Raw genomic sequence first — 17276 nt, 5'->3', positions numbered from 1 at the left:
TCCTATCGGTTTCAGGAGGAGCATGGCTCTGTGACACCTTGATTTCAAACTTCCAGCCTCCAGAATTATGACATAACAGATTTCTGCTCTTTTAAGTCATCCAGTTTGTGATATTTTGTTATGGTAGCTCTAGGCAACTAATACAAGGGCCTATGTGTCAAACCTCATTCTAGTGGCTTTGGATCAAAGTCAAATAAGATGTGGTCCCATCTTCAGGAAAGTGCTAGATAGGATTTCAGAGAGAGAGAGCGAGACAGAGACAGAGAGACAGAAAGAGAGAGTGAAAGACGGAGGGAGAGAAGGAGAGATATTAGATAAGAGGTTTGTACTACTAGGAGAAGGGCTTTAAAAACTTAATATGTACACTCTAAAATAAAGGAAAGGATTGAGCTGGAAAAACTGGAGCTCTGATAGGATGATATAGGTAAGATGCCCTCTGTCTTCTTCCTTTTGAAGTCCTGAGATGACAGCTTTGGAGATCAAAAAGATGGTTTATGTTCACAACAAAAAGGAAACAGTGATCACTAGAAGTCAGCATGGGTTTACCAAGAAGAGAGTGTCTCTCAGGGTCAATTCATCACCTTTGACAGGGAAGTCAGACTGGTAAGTGACAAAATGTAGCAGGCAAAGTGTAGCAAGAATTTATTGACATACCTGGAAGTTTTCCTTATGATATCCTTACAGCCAAAATAGAGTGGTTGAGCTGGGAATTGAGGGAGCAGCTGTACCTATGGATCCATGACTAATGAATGGAACTATGACAATCTGGGCTGAGGTTTCCATCGGAATGCCAAGGAGCTCTTGCATAGGTGCTGCCCTGTTCAGTATTTTTATCAGTGAATTGGAAAGTCAAGCATTACCAAATTTGTCTTTGATGGGCTAGATGCCTCCATCTACACCTGGATGTGTGCACTTGGTTCTGGATAGAATCACATAGTTAAGGAGGCCATAGGGAAGCCAGAAGATGTTTCGAAGGGAATGACCAAGTTGATGACCTGAAGGAGAGTGGCCATCATGTAATAGAAGAAACTGGTGAGGTATTTGGGGATATACAGGCTAAACAATAGAGAATGCAAGAAGTACATGAAGCCGAGGGATAGTGTGTTTTACTTGGATTGAAGGGTTGTAATCACCGGGTCAAGTAATAGGAAGGCAAACTCAGCTTGATATAGAAGGAACTTTCAGATGTTAGAGTAAAAATAATACACCCACAATGAAACCTGAAAGATACCAAATCTCTATGGACTCATCTACAAATTTAGTAAAAATCCTAGCAGGATTTTTTTTTAAGGAACCCATCAACTTATTCTGAATATGTAGATGAACAGAGGCTCATAAATAGCTAAATCAGTTTTGAAAAAGAAGAGCAAAATGTTACTATTAACCGAAGAATGGTAAGATATACCGTGAAGCCAGGATAATCAAAGAGTGTGGACCTGGTACAGCCACAGGTAAATAAGCCAATGGATCAGAAGAGCCCATGTGTCTAGGGGAACTTGGTACACGAGGGAAATAACACTCGAATCCATGAGGCAAAATGGAAGGACGGCTCAGTGGGTGTTGTTGAGGAAACTGATGGACTCTACAAGGGAAAATAGAGTTGGAAAACTTACACAATGTACAAAGATGGGTATAGATGGATTAAAGAACTAAATGTGAAACATAAACTCTAAAGCAAATAGGAGAAAATACAGAAATATATATTTGTGATCTTGGAGTAGAAAGGACTTAATGAAACTTCCAAAGTGCAAAGCATAAGGAAAAAATTATTCAACTGTCCATTTCAAAAAATAAGAATCTTGAGTGATGACATATAAAGTTACCAGGTTACTGACAGATTAGAAAAAAGTTATTTGCAATGTGAAACCATAAGAGGTTAATACTTAGCTATACAAAATACCCCAAGTAAATATCTAGGATATATTGGGTTGGCCAGAAAGTTCGTTTGGGTTTTTCTATAAGATCTTACACACTGGTCTGCCAGGCACACATAGCTGACACTTCATCTGTGTTTAGAATGTAAAGTCCAGTGGTTAGGTGGATCTAGAATGCCCACGACTGTGTCATGGCTCTTCCTCTTTGTGACATTTGGCAACCCCTCTGAACTTTAGTTGCTTCATCAGTAAAATAACACAAATAATGAGACTGGTCATAAAATTCACATAAGGATTAAATGAGATAATATAAAACAGAACAGCATCTGGCACATGATAAAAACTCAGTCGTGGCTGTTTTTGCATCTCTATTTCATTTTGATATTATGAGTCCAATAACTGTTACTTTCCCGCATATCATATTTCAAAATTAGTATGGTAACGCTTCTGGGTTATTAATCAGGCAATTAATTTTTTCTTTAATTAATAATCAGAAAAGGAAGTCATATGCCTTCCCTGAGACTGTGCTCTGGTGGTGTATGAGGTGTGCCTCGTGGATTAACTATTAATCCCAGAGTGAAAACTGAATTCAGCGTTGTAGAGCTGGAAAGGATGTGGGAGACCATCTTGCTAGTCCCAGCCCTTTCGACACAGGAGGATGCAAAGACCTGGAGGAGGTAAGTACCATGCCCTGAGTTTGTACCGCAAGAACCATAGCACTTCTTCTGTGGTTTTGATTAATTAATTATGACTAGAAAAGATAATTAGGAAATCAAAGTGGTGATTAGGAAAGATTAATGTCACCAGCTGGCTTTGTCAAATGGGTGTGAACTGTCTACATGAATGATCTCACTTAATTAGAGACCTAGACCCAGAGGACTCATAGTTATTCCAAGTATGAACTTGCTGGACTTCCACTTGACTGTTGCTTTGTTTCAGTAGGTGGAGCCACTCTCCCTCATTAGAATAAAGTAAACAGATTTAACTCAATTATAAATGGAAAAAAATATGTGCTCTCCGTCACTGAGAGTTGCACAGAGTGACGACTGCCTCGAAACCCTGGGTGCAGCGGTGAGCAGTGCTGGAGCATGAGTTCCAAGGCAAAATACATAGGGATCATCGGAGCTCCTTTCTCAAAGGGCCAGGTGAGTAAAAACCCTGGCTTTGAATAACCAGAATTTATGAGAAAGTTTCGAACTTCAAAATTAGTAAGGTGTTAATGTCTAGTTAGTTAAATTCCCTGATACAACCTGACCTGAAATCTATGTTTTAAAGTCCTCTCACCATTTTGCATCATTGTATAATTATGGTCACAAATCCATTTATTCTTATGGCTCCTAATCTCAGCCACAGCTAATTTTATTTAAATCTGCTGAATTTTTCCTCATAATTTTTTAAGAGAAAATATTTTTATTTGAATGGAAATAGAATATTTCTGCATTGTAGCTACTCATTTAGATTTCTGTGCTCTCGATGCTTTTGGTGTTACTGTGTATGTAGAAGGAGATAAAATTTTAAGAAAGCACATTTGTTTAGTTATGTAATTAACACCTAGAAAAATTTCATAGACGGGCAGCAACCTTTAGAATTAAAAAATGTGGATAACCTAAACATTATTGATTTATCAACTTTGTGAGTGATTTATATTATTTTAGGGCTTTCATGATTCTATAAAAGTACTGATTTCATGGACTCGGTAGAGTCCCTTGTGCACCTCTCTTTGAGGGAGGAAGAAAGAAAAACAAAAAAGGAAACCCACCTGCAAGTTGACCACATTGAAAGGACAAATGAATTTATCAAACTCCCAGATTCCAAAACATGCCAGCCACACGTAAATGTACAGTCTTTTTTTTTTTCTGCCCAGGCACACTCATTCTGGTAAATCTAATGAGATTACAGATATCTTCGACTCCTGTGCGTCTGTGCTAACAGAGGGGGGATGGGGAAGTACAAAAACAAAAACAAACAGAATAGAGTGTGAATTGACACCTTCCCAGGCTGATTTTTTGTGGTTGTGGTTGTTTTAAATGGGGTTTCTCAGGTGTCTTAGAACTTTCTCTTTGCCCGTCTGAGCAATGTATTTCTTCTCTTAGTTTTGAACTCTTGCTTTGCACTCTGGCTTTTTTATTACAAAACAAATTGGGACAGGTCGGAGGTTAGAGATGCAAACTGCATTTGGACTGTTAGTCAATACTGCTTCACTTTCCCTGGAAATCTTCCAAAGGTCTCTCCTGAAACACAGGGACATTTTGCTGACAAAGAAGTGTTTCTTTTAATGCTGGGGGTAATTGCAAAATCCACAATGTGCTCACCTATTCTTGGGACAGGTTCTAACAAAGATAGCCCTGAAATAACTGATAAAAAAAGAAGGAAGGAAAGAAGAGAGGAGGGAGGGAGGAAGGAAGGAAGGAAGGGAGGAAACGGCTTGAATATGCTCTGACCCCTGGACCTCAGCAGAAGGCCAAATGCTGATAATAACAGCCATTCCAGGGAATAATATTTTGAAATATAGCCAGATGCATTTTCCATTCTCCATAATTCTTCCTTCCTGACTTCTACAGCTCTTCCTTATTAAAACATGGCCCGGGGCTTCCCTGGTGGCGCAGTGGTTGAGAGTCCACCTGCCGATGCAGGGGACACGGGTTCATGCCCCGGTCTGGGAAGATCCCACATGTCGCGGAGCGGCTGGGCCCGTAAGCCATGGCTGCTGAGCCTACGCGTCCGGAGCCTGTGCTCTGCAACGGGAGAGGCCACAACAGTGAGAGGCCCGCGTACTGCAAAAAAAACAACGACAAAAAAAAAACCATGGCCCCGTGAGAATGAAGCTTATTGTCTCGTGATAGTAAGGACTCAGAGAGAGATATTTTTCTACACTAAGGCATAGCATAGAAGGGAAAAAAATGGCCAACATATAAATTTCTGTCCTCACTTAAAGGAGGTAAAATTGGATAAATAGGCAAAAGAGAGGATTAAAGGGCTAGAAGGTTGAATCTGAAAAAGGACTCCATTCCCTTGCAGGGCAGTGGTTAAGGGGAGGAGGTGGTGGCAAAGAATGAAGTCGGTATTGTATTGATTTTACTGTTGAGTTAACTAAGGCTCAGAGAGATTTGAGAACTTGCTCAAGGTCACACAGCTTTGACTGTGTAATTCCAGACAGGACTATCTGATACCAGAGCCTGTGCTCCCGACCTGCACTGGTGCATCTTTAGATCTATAGCGGATCTTAGAGTTGCAGTCAGTTAGGGAATGGAGCCCAGCTTCAAAGTCAGTAGAGCTAACAAAGAACAATGAGAAAAGACCAATCATTAGAAGCAGTTTGAATCAGACAAAAAAAAAAGCTAAAAAGTGTCACTCTGTGAAATTGATCGACTGTGATATTGTAATAAATATACAGCTGGGCCTCCATATCTGCGGGTTCTGTATCCGGAATATCTTTATGTCATTTTATGTAAGGGACTTGAGCATCCGTGCAGGGGGCAGGGGGTAGGGGGAGTAGGGGTGGGGGGATGGGGAGGTGGTGGGGTAGGGTGGGTGTCCTGGAACCAATCCTCTACAGATACTGAGGGAGGACTTTTGTATCAACTAAGGGGTGTATAAGATTTGTTGTGGTTTTTTTTTTTTTTTATAAATCTTAAAGTTCAGAATGGTGTTATTTTTATTTTTATTTTTTTGGCGGTAGGCAGGCCTCTCACTGTTGTGGCCTCTCCCGTTGCGGAGCACAGGCTCCGGACGCGCAGGTTCAGCGGCCATGGCTCACGGGCCCAGCCGCTCCACGGCATGTGGGATCTTCCCAGACCGGGGCATGAACCCGTGTCCCCTGCATCGGCAGGCAGACTCTCAACCACTGCGCCACCAGGGAATCCCCAGAATGGTGTTATTTTTAAAATTTTTATTGAAATATAGTTGATTTATAATGTTGTGTTAGTTTTGAGTGTACAGCAAAGTGATTCAGTTTTATATATGAACGTAAATTTTAAATTCTTTTCCATTATAGGTTATTACAAGATGTTGAGTATAGTTTTCTATGCTATACAGTAGGTGCTTGTTGGTTATCTATTTTATATATAGTAGTGTGTATATTTTAATCCCGAACTCCTAATTTATCCCCTCCTCCGTCTCCCCTTTGGTAATCATAAGTTTGTTTTGTATGTCTGTGAGTCTATTTCTGTTTTGTAAATAAGTTCACTTGTAAGGGGTGTATGAGATTTGTTCTAAAGTTTGAAAGGGAGAGGGAAAAAGGGCAGGGAGTTTTATCAAATTGACAATTTTTGAGCATCTACTAAGTGTCAGCTCCGTACTACAAAATACAGTGCTGGAAGTGTAGAAAAAATTGGACTGAAATCTAATAATGGAGAAAAGACAAAACAAACACAAAACCAAGGCAAAATCTGAGCCAAGCAGCACGCTGTTGGAGTTTAAAGAAGGAGAAATTGTATCTACTTGAGAGGGGGTGGGAGTCATACAGAAAAGGAGTGGAGTGAAGGAGCAAATGTGTCCATCTGAGCGTGGGGCGTCCCTGGCTGCCAGGGACAGGAATTTGACATGGAGGATTTGCCCGGCAGCCAGGGCAAGTCATCCGGTAATTTGAGTTGGGAAGAAATATCTACTTAGTTTGGTGCCACCGCATAATCCTGGGGATAGATCCACCTGTCTTTTGGCACACCTTCTCCCCTGGGAACACAAAGTAACCTCCTGTATTGAAAAGGCTTGTTGGAAATTAGAATCAGAGAGACACATGCAAGAACCGGTTCTTTAGATGGCTAATCTGCCAGGAGGCTGGAGAAGATTTACAGCCAGGAGGAAGCGTCTTAGCTTCCCTGATGTAAAATGAGCAAAGGTAGAATTGTGCCAACTGTGCTTAACCAGGTCAAAATACCTGAAATACCGGGTTAGTTTTGTGGTTTCGGCTCCCGGGTGATGCTTTTCCCTGCTGCCTGCTTTCTCCCCAAGAGCCCTAACTTACCACCGTGAGGACCTGCAAGTAGGTCTTTCTCATGCCACGCTCTTTTTTTTTTTTTCTTCCTTATGTTTTTACTCAAGCTGTTCCCCTGGTTTGCAAAGTTTCTCTATCACCCTATCTGTTTTCCTGAACACCTACTCACGTTGCAGAACTCAGCAGAAATATCAGCCTACTCCACGCAGACTTCTCTGACACACTCTGCTCCTGGCAGAGTTAGGATCATCCTGTTTTTGTGGTTATGAATCTTGTATCCGCGTTGAAGCAAGTCTCTAAGCACTGTAATTGGGATTAAATATCCAAATCCCCTATTAGCTTGTTAGTTACTCAAAGACAGAAGCCTTCTCCTTTTAATCACTGTATCTCCATCTCTCAGAGTGCTTTTGCACAAAATATGTGTTCACTGTGCTGGTAACGCGGTGCGATGGAGAAGAGGAGATGCAAGTTTTGGAATCTAAAGAATGCGGATGTGAACTAAGGCTCTCCCACTTGTTAGGAAAGTTAGGAAACCTTTCTGATTCTGGATCTTCATATTTGACATAGGGGTAATTCAATCTACCTTGCTGTGATGATTAAATGAGATCATGTAAATTCCTGACTCTGTAGGTATTCAAAAATTGATACTCTTCAATTGATTAATGAAAAGGGTTCCTATTGTGGGCATCAGATGGTCATGATAATGTCTGAATTACTCTATTTTTTAATTGTTCAGCCACGAGGAGGGGTGGAAGAAGGCCCTACAGTATTGAGGAAGGCTGGTCTGCTTGAGAAACTTAAAGAACTAGGTAATTTGAAAAAATTAATTACTTTTTATTGAAGTATAGTTAATGTACAATATTATATGTTACATATATGTACAATATAATACTTCACATTTTTAAAGGTTATACTCCATTTACAGTTATTATAAAATGTTGGCTTATATTTCCTGTGTTGTACAATATATCCTTGTAGCTTATTTTGTACATAATAGTTCGTACCTCTCAATCCCTTACCCCTATATTGCCCCTCCCCACTGGTAACCACTAGTTTGAGCAGGGTAATTTTTAACTTGAAAGATCAGCCTGATTTTCTTCTCACTCTGAAGGAAGGACCAGGCTCCTGCTAAAAGAGAGTGTGTCTGGAGTGACATTTATACCACAGAATTGCAGCATTGGCTATAACCTTAGAAGTACAGCCTATAAAAAAAGCAGCGATGGGGAGCATGCTCAGTCAATACTGTTGGATGAATATCCTCACTCAGATCTTTTGTCTTTCCAGCCAGACTCTTGCATAAGAGAATGTGTGTGTGCAAGACCTGGGGGTGGGTGGTAGGCGAGTCAGAGGAATTGAAAATGAAAAGCCAGGGGCAGCAGGAAGTACACTACTAGCAAGAGGACCCCTATTTGTGAAAGGAAAGAAAATAAAACAGTAATATAATAACAATAATAGTACCTAGTGTTTGCATGGTGTGTATATGTGTACACATATACATACATGTATACGAGCATGCAAATGCAAAGTGATATAATTTTAAAAGTATGGGCTAAAGTCAACGTCATCTTTATATTTAGAACTCTGATGAAGTGTTGGGGAGGATATGGAGCAGCTCGAACCCTCGTGTATTTCTGGCGGGAATGCATAATGGTACAGCCACTTTGGAAAGCACTTCAGCAGTTTCTTAAATAAACATACATTTACCTCTCGACCCAGCAAATCTTCTCCTAGATAGTTACCCAAGAGAAGTCAAAACATATACTATAAACACTACTACCCGAATGTTTGTAGCAGTATTATTTATAAAAGCCAAGAAATGGAAACGAAATGCCTATTAACCGGTGAATGGATAAACAAAAAGTGGTACATCCATACTACGGGATAGTACTCAACAGTAAAAAGGAGCAGACTGCTGACATAGGCAAGAACATGGATGAATGGCAAAGACGTCATGCTGAGTGAAAGAAGCCAGGCACAAAAGACTACCAACTGTGTGAAATTTTAGAAAAGACCGAAGCATAGCAGGACAAAGATCAGTAGTTGCCTGAGGGTGGGGCAGGGATTGACCTGAAAGGGGCACGAGGGAATTTAGGGGGTGATGAAAATATTCTAAATCTTGATTATGGTGCTGGTTGCAAGACTGTAGATATTTCTAAGACTGGTTGACCTGTACGTTTAAAGTGAGTGAATTTTAGTGAATAACAATTATACCTCATAAAGCAAAAAAAAAAAAAAAAAAAAAAAAGACCCCAAGAGAGAACAGAAGGCTTGGGGAAATGGACTAGACTAGTCCCTCTGTTAACAAGCATAATTTGGTCATATTTTATATCAGGTTGAATCTCTTGAAGGTGTTAGTGAATCATGGATACACATGGACATTTAATGACTACAGCGTACAATGACTGGTTAGTTCAGAACACTGTACTTATATCACATGAAGTTCTGTACATTGAAGCCTAAACAGGGCCTTTTAGGGAGTGACCTAGGTCCTTAGAAACTTTGGGCTAGCTGCAATTTCTTTTTTAAAGAAGTATAATAATAGAGCTTTTATTTCCTGACCTCACAAAAGCTTTAAGGCTCGTTGCTAATCATACGTTCTTATTTAATTCAGACCATCCCACTATGAGGCAGGTACGATGGACAGAGCAGGGAGCTGAGCTGCTTCAGCTGGTGACAGATTGGACTGAAACCATGGGCTGTTAATATAGTGTGAGAAAATTTAGAAAATATTGGTGTATTTTCTTCTGGGCATAAATATATATGTATACATATTCTTTTAAAAACAATTTCTTCATTACATATACAAAACACGCTTATTGTAGTAAAGTAGACAGCACAAAAACAGAGACAGAGACCAAGACAGTGATGCCACCCATTAAGAGCAAACCAGCTTATCACTGTTACACTTTCGTGTCTAGCCTAACTGGCTCGATTCAAGCATTATCGATATTTGCAGAGAATCCAGTATACAGCAGGCACAGGTGTACAGCAAGGGTGGGATGATGCTGTCAGGCAACAGTGGACAAGGTTTTTTACCTTCACAAGTTTTTACAGCCATTCCAGACCTTTTTTTTTTTTTTTTTTTGCAAATACACCTATTTGGTAAAATTGGAATCATACAGGCTGTTTTGTAATCTCTTTTTTTACTTAGTAACCTGAAACTTTTAATTTTAATTATAGAGTGTGATGTGAAAGATTATGGGGCCCTGACCTTTGCTGATGTCCCTAATGACAGTCCCTTTCAAATCGTGAAGAATCCAAGGTCTGTGGGAAAAGCAAGTGAACAGCTGGCTGATGTGGTGGCAGAAATCAAGAGGAACGGAAGGACCAGTCTTGTACTGGGCGGAGACCACAGGTCTTTTTTAATGATTATCTCTATGGAAGTCTGGCACAAATACTGTAAAGGAAGTATCACCAAAACCATGAGAAGAGAGAAAATAAGGGAGAGCATTGATCAATATTTTATACCAAATTATCTGTCTTTTTTCTTTTAATTTTATTGGTTACTACTTTATTTTGGAAATATAAATTTAGCTCTGTTTGAAGGCTTGCATTATCTGTGTAACAGCAGAAAATACATGACATGTGAATGGATTTAGGCAAAATATTCAGGCTTACATTTCTAAATAAATGAGCACTGAGGAAATTCATAGTCAGTTTACTGTGCTTGATTACTGATAATAGAAACAACTCATTTAGGTCAACAACTAAAGCATGCGTTTTCCCATTATAAAAGTTAATAATTGTAAAAATTTTGAAATACACACACATATATAAAAGGGAAAAAACAATGGCAGTTGTAATTCTCTAACAACCGTTTCTACTGGAATTTTGAAAATCTGGCATACTTCCTTCCTGCCATAATTTTTTCCTTGTGTCTGATTTTAACAATTGTGTATTATCCTGTTTTGTTCTTAATCTACACTACAAATTTCCTTAGGGTACTTCATGATATATACAAGCATAATTGTTTATTGTTGCTTAATTTTTCATCAAGGTATGATATCACTATATATATCCATATTTTCAGATATTCAGATTATTTTCAAATTTTCACCACTATAAATAATGTGGCAAAGATAATTTTTGCGTGCAAGTCTTTCCATGTTTACTCTCAAGGTCCCACAATATGTTATCAGAAGAAGTATAATTAGATAAAGAGTACAAACATTACAATAGCTCTTGATGCAAGAGTCAGTTACCTCATCCCCCTCCGTTTTCTCCCCTAAAGCCAAAGAGTTACCAGGGCTTCTGTGACAAAACTGCCATTGAGAAACTGGAGCTCACTTTCTTTTCTAAGTGGAAAAATTTGTAAGTGGAAATTTTAAGAGTGGCAAATGGCCAAAGGAAAAGAAACCTGTAGGGAAAGACAAACATCAAGCTGAATCAATACCTGAACATCAAGAAACGACTGCTTCCACTTTGAGAATCTGAAAGTTCACGATTCTCTGGAGGATTCCTGAACATTCACAAGTGGGAGAATGCAAGCACCACATGGCAAATCCTGATCTTTTAACTTTTGTGTAAGATATTACTTAGCGTTTTCATTCCGGCAAGTTTTCTGGAGCTTGGAATGTTTGAGATGAACTTTGAGGGTTCTGGATCTGGCTAAGAGCGGGTCCTTAAATACATAGCAGGAGACTAGAAAGTTCCAGCAGAGGATCTGAGTGAGTGAGCTCCCAGGATACACTGGCTGAAGTGGCTGTAAGGACTTCCGAGTGATGCTCCCCAATTGTAAAAGAATTGGATTTTAAGAAAAATGGAAGGACTCTGTCATAATTCACTTGGGAGAATTAGTATTTACCAAGAGAGATAAGAGTACAGAAAACGAGCCTGATTTAACCCTGAGAGTTGAGTGGTGTCTCATGCTAAAAAATTTCTTGTGTGGCTACTGTCTTTTCACACAGTTAATTTTTAGTTAAACTATAATTTGCAATTTTATTAGAAGGTGGTTTTGAAAAAAATTACAAATTTATTAGTAATGCCATTGAAGTGAATAAATATAACTTGTTAGTAAATATTAAGTATAAGCTATACTTTCTCTATTGTTATCATTGTTTAATTGGCATCTCCAGTTTAAAACCTCTCAGAAATATTAGCCACTTTGACTTAAAGGAAAGTCAGGTGAGATGTTGCATTTCTGATATGATGTACGTAATGATACTGCAAACCTGATGTCCATACAAACTTCTTTTCCTCTCAAGTTTGGCAGTTGGCAGCATCTCTGGCCATGCCAGGGTCCACCCGGATCTCTGTGTCATTTGGGTGGATGCTCACACCGACATCAACACTCCACTGACAACCACAACTGGGAACTTACATGGACAACCTGTATCTTTCCTCCTGAAGGAACTAAAGGGAAAGGTAAACAGCTGGTTGGTATTTTGTTACAAAAGAATTATCTTTAGCAGAAGTTCAGGAGGCGGAAGGGAAGTAAGAACCCCTGGGCCATCTTCTTGATTAACTTCTCAAACTTTTTTTCTGGGCAGCCAATAAGCAATGGGTGGGCGGATAGAGGTGGTGAGGCTCTGTACCTCTACCTTACTTGACAGTTTGCAAACTGACTTCATATGTAGCTTCCCTTCTGATTCTTAAACTACCCTTTTTAGTAGGTGGGGCAGAGAGGAATCCTCTATAAACAAGTTAACAGAGGTTCAGAGGTTAACAGATATACCAAATGTGCAGCAAGGACCAGAACTGGTCTCCTGGTACCTCCTCCTTCTACTACAAACCCCATAGCCTCTCATTCTTACCAAGCGTCCCCTCCACATCATAGGGCCTTTTCAAACATGGAGTTTTAAAATGAGGATTATGGTGGTTTATTATTTAACATCTTTACTGTGAGAAACATATATCTAAACCACAAGAGGAAGAACTACCTCCTCCTTGGAAACTTCTTTTCTAAAAGACGTTAAGATGAAATTCCAGAATGAGATTTAACATTGTAGTTCATAATTTTATTGATATGCTGTAGCATATCAATAAAACAATTTTTATTGATTCAACCGTAGCAAATTGGCCGTTGTGATGATACTTGGGGATCAAAACCTCCTTAATGTTAAATGTCAGCAGCAATGTTTTCCGAACAGATGACCAAAGTGATAGGCTTGCAAAATGCGTAGCCAGCTCATGGAAACAGCCAAGCTTGGCTCCAGGACATCAGAAGATATGGTCAAACCAAAGGTCTGATCGAAAATTTCCCTTAGCCACTCTCAACCACCCTCTGGATTAAGTCTTTACTGAGAAAGAGAAGAAAAGAAGGAAGCTATGAAAGTAATGGAAGCACACTGATTTCTTTACAGAAGAGTTCCAGGAGAGCAGGGCAGAGTGGAAATGGGGCGCAGGGCAGGTAAACGCTGACAAGTGATTCAGGTTAGGTGTGGGCCACAGGGTGAAGCTGGGTAAGGCCAAAGCAAACAAGGGTAGCACAGGCGGGCCGGAACTTCTTCATTTTGTATTATATTTTAATGATTTCCCTGAGATTTATGTTCTAAACCAGATACACGCAATCTAACAAGTGTCCTTAACTTTCAATGTAAGATTTGCTCAAGAGAAGCATATATAACCCAATGGAACCATTGCAATTCTAGATTCCCGATGTCCCAGGATTCTCCTGGGTGACTCCCTGCCTATCTGCCAAAGATATTGTGTATATTGGCCTGAGAGACGTGGACCCTGGGGAACAGTAAGTTTATTCCTTGATGTGACTTATCTTCCTTTTTGTCCTTTCTCTTGCTAGGTGTGCTGGTCGAGCCGATGAGAAAAAATTATTTTCAGCACCAAGTCTATATATCTATATCTACACATATTTATATGTATACACGTACATACATATACGTGTATATATTCAGGTGATTTTTACGTTGACTTGCTATTTAGAAATATATTGATATATACATACAGTTCACCAAACTTATTTTTTTTAATCTCACCACACTGATCTTTTCTTTAAAAGGAAACAAGAGGGCATGGGGTCAGTCTCCTTATAAATTGTAGATTAATATATTCTCTTTCATAGCTACATTTTGAAAATTCTGGGAATTAAATACTTTTCAATGACTGAAGTGGATAAACTGGGAATTGGCAAGGTGATGGAAGAAGCATTCAGCTATCTACTAGGAAGGTATGATACTTTGTGTGTGTGTATGTGTGTAACATAAATATTATGAAAAGGACTTGCTACTGACACTGGTCAATGTAAGTTATTAATAAAGCAAGGAAGTACAATCATGGAACTTCACTGGGTTGTTACTTTTTATAAAGTAAGAACTGTATTTTTCCACGAAATATTAAACCACCAATTTTAAACTGAATTCCTTTCCCACCTCTTAAAAGAAAGAAAAGGCCAATTCATTTGAGCTTTGATGTTGATGGACTGGACCCGTCTTTCACACCAGCTACTGGCACACCAGTCCAGGGAGGTCTGTCTTACAGAGAAGGTCTCTACATCACAGAAGAAATTTACAAAACAGGTATGTAAAAATCTGAGTGAATAAAGAAGGAAGTGTACACCCGGCCAATATATATTGATACCTCCCAAATCTGAAGATGGAGCCCCAAGACACTTCCTAAATGTCCATTGCATGATGCAATGACTGAAATGTTTTCAGTTACTACACCTCTGTCTATTCCCAGATAATATTTCAAGTCAGTCTGTACTCAATTAAAAATGTCAACTGTTTAATAAATTACATTATTTCCATTTGTTGTTGTAGGGCTACTGTCAGGATTAGATATAATGGAAGTGAATCCATCTCTGGGGAAGACACCAGAAGAAGTAACTCGGACAGTGAACACAGCAGTAGCAATAACCTTGGCTTGCTTTGGAGCTGCTCGGGAGGGTAACCATAAGCCTACTGATTACCTTAACCCGCCTAAGTAAACATGGAAACGCCATATAAAAATCTCACAGTTGATGACATAATTAGCAAATCGACTAAACTTCTAGTTATCCTCCCAAAGGTTTGGTCTTTCAGAAAAATGTTTTGCCTTGGTAAAAGTTAGTACAATTAGTACAAACTGTATCAATTCCCTCTTGGTATGAAATTCAAGATATGGAAATGCTAACTTTTGTGAAATTAAAAAGCTTATATTCCCATTTTGGCAAAAGCCTTATCGTTAGAGAAATACACATTCATTTCCAAATAAAAATATGCTGGCATTAAAAATAAACACCTATATCAGCCCCCGTACATAGAGTGGAACTCTTGATTTCAGGAGATAAAGCTACCCAACCTGAAAAGGGACCGTATTTCCATGTTGTTCAAAGCTGTAATCCCTAGAAACTTCTTTTCTCTTTATCTCTTTGTAAGATTCTGTCACTGCTACACAGGTTTCTAAATACATGCAAAACACACACACACAGGTGAGAGTGTCAACCTGGAAAAGCAACTGATTTATTTTTAAAAACAGAGATTAAAGAATCACCACTTAAGGATGACTTTATTAAGCTTATGCATTTCTAGCTATGTTCTTTTCTTTTTTTTTTTTTAAAGAAGATGTTGGGTGTAGGAGTTTAGTAATTTATTTATTTATTTTTGCTGTGTTGGGTCTTCGTTTCTGTGCGAGGGCTTTCTCTAGTTGTGGCAAGCGGGGGCCACTCTTCATCGCGGTGCGCGGGCCTCTCACTATCGCAGCCTCTCTTGTTGTGGAGCACGGGCTCCAGACGCACATGCTCAGTAGTTGTGGCTCACGGGCCTAGTTGTTCCGTGGCATGTGGGATCCTCCCAGACCAGGGCTCGAACCCATGTCCCCTGCATTATCAGGCAGTTTCTCAACCACTGCGCCACTAGGGAAGCCCTAGCTATGTTATTTTCTTACAAGACTTCCAACTCATTTCATATAGTAAGTTCAAGTCCATGGCAAAGGCAAAAACTTGCCAATCTACACTAGAAATATTAGCCCATTTACTTGGAAATCTATGATAAAAAATTTAAGCCATTTAAAAAAGAATATGAACCTATTTGCTCCAGTAATGCAATGAAACCTAGAGTCCTTTACTTGACAAAAATCTCTTATCCCAGATACACCAAAAGAGATTTATGTATAAAAGGATTTGTAAGAACTATTTTACATGTGTGGTGCCTTTAAAACAGTGTATTTGAAGACTGAATAAGTCATTAATACTAAAAAATAAAAACAATGGTCAAGATAGGAAAGATTGAGAGTGCCTAGTAAAAGTCATTTAATCAGATATGTCCCCATTCCTAGGTAGCTCTAGTACATTGTTGTGGATATGAACAACATGTAGCTTACTTTATCTCTTAGAGACAAAAACATAGGGAGATGGGAGTTGGAAGTCAACAGATTCACCATTTGAATCAGAATAAAACAATCTGAACATCACTGCCTCTGCTCCACCACTATGTAGCACGATCATGTTCAGATTTAATAGACTGAAGTCCGTTTTCACCACAGCACACCCTGACTTCACTGAGTCACTGGTAGAGACACTGGCACCTGATTAGACTGAGGTGCTGGAGACCCACTATTGATGGCTTGTGGAGGCACTGCAGCCGGTTCCATCTTGCTAATGTGAGTGATGAATCGAAGACGAAGTTTTAAAGCTGGTTTTAAATTACAGATAATCTTCTCTACCTAAAAAATGAAAACACATTAAAAAGTATTTTAACCAGAGAACTTCAATTTCCAACCTTTAAAGAAGCAATTTACACATATCCTGAGACAATAAACTAGGGAGTGGAACAGGTGGATGAGATGTTTCTCTGCATGTTTTGTGTTTTAACAAAAGCAGATAAAACTCCTTCTCTCTTACATGAGAAAAAACATGTGTTGTCCCTCACACACACATTATATATATATGTATATATGTGTATGTGCGTCTATCTATATATGCATACACTTACAAAAACATACTCATTTACCTAGCTAGCCAGTCGTCCCACTGACGATAGCTAGTAGAGTTTACACTGGGAATTCTACATACCCACCAAGGGAATCATCCTTTTAAGATACCATCTTCACGTAAGGTATCACATAAGGGAAGCATAAAGCACGATTATATGTCGAAGTTCTCTGAATAACTTACGTTCATAACATTTATCTATAAAGCTAACTTTTTGGTTTTGATTTACACTTGAAATTCAAACTAAATAATATAAGATCTACTCTTACTTAAAAAACTTTAAAGAAATAAATACATCAAGCAGTTCCAGAGCTTTCTTAGCTTTACTCAGATGTTTTTGGGAAACAAAACTAGGAAAGATCAGCCCATTAATAATTCTTCCTTTTTGTATTCCCCTTGTGTCAAAGTTCCTTAGGCCCAAATATAGGGAATATGCTAACGAGAACATTTCTGAATTGGTTCCCACGTGACAATCCCGCTGAGGCATGAAGGAGGCGACACCCTCCCCACCCCATGTCGCCAGCTCCAAGGAACGAAGCCCTCAGACTAGGAGTCATATGTTTACGTCTATCAATTTATGTTCCTTTCCCATTTTAGAGAGAAA

The 17276-nt window shown here is 39.2% G+C and overlaps 2 protein-coding genes across 6 annotated transcripts in view; one reads left to right on the top strand and one right to left on the bottom strand.

The window, feature by feature from the left end:
• The first annotated feature begins 2699 nt into the window (after positions 1-2699).
• ARG1 (arginase 1) lies at positions 2700-14999 on the top strand. Its single transcript, XM_004263826.3, has 8 exons — positions 2700-3019; positions 7544-7616; positions 9988-10162; positions 12012-12171; positions 13398-13492; positions 13826-13930; positions 14143-14279; positions 14523-14999. Exons 1-8 carry the CDS (start codon positions 2963-2965, stop codon positions 14687-14689), a joined length of 969 nt encoding a protein of 322 aa, XP_004263874.1. The 5' UTR covers positions 2700-2962; the 3' UTR covers positions 14690-14999.
• A 184-nt stretch (positions 15000-15183) lies between these two features.
• MED23 (mediator complex subunit 23) overlaps positions 15184-17276 on the bottom strand; it is a 42837-nt gene continuing 40744 nt past the window's right edge. For all 5 annotated transcript variants that reach the window (XM_033407192.2, XM_033407132.2, XM_033407144.2 and 2 more), the window contains one exon: positions 15184-16404. In XM_033407192.2, coding sequence (XP_033263083.1) covers positions 16237-16404 — 168 coding nt within the window. In that variant the 3' untranslated portion in view covers positions 15184-16236. The remainder of the gene's footprint in view (positions 16405-17276) is intronic.

Source organism: Orcinus orca, chromosome 12, assembly GCF_937001465.1.
Source record: "Orcinus orca chromosome 12, mOrcOrc1.1, whole genome shotgun sequence".
NCBI classification, from domain to species: domain Eukaryota; kingdom Metazoa; phylum Chordata; class Mammalia; order Artiodactyla; family Delphinidae; genus Orcinus; species Orcinus orca.
The sequence above is the reverse complement of the archived record's forward strand: the minus strand, read 5'-3'. Positions and strand labels throughout refer to the sequence as shown.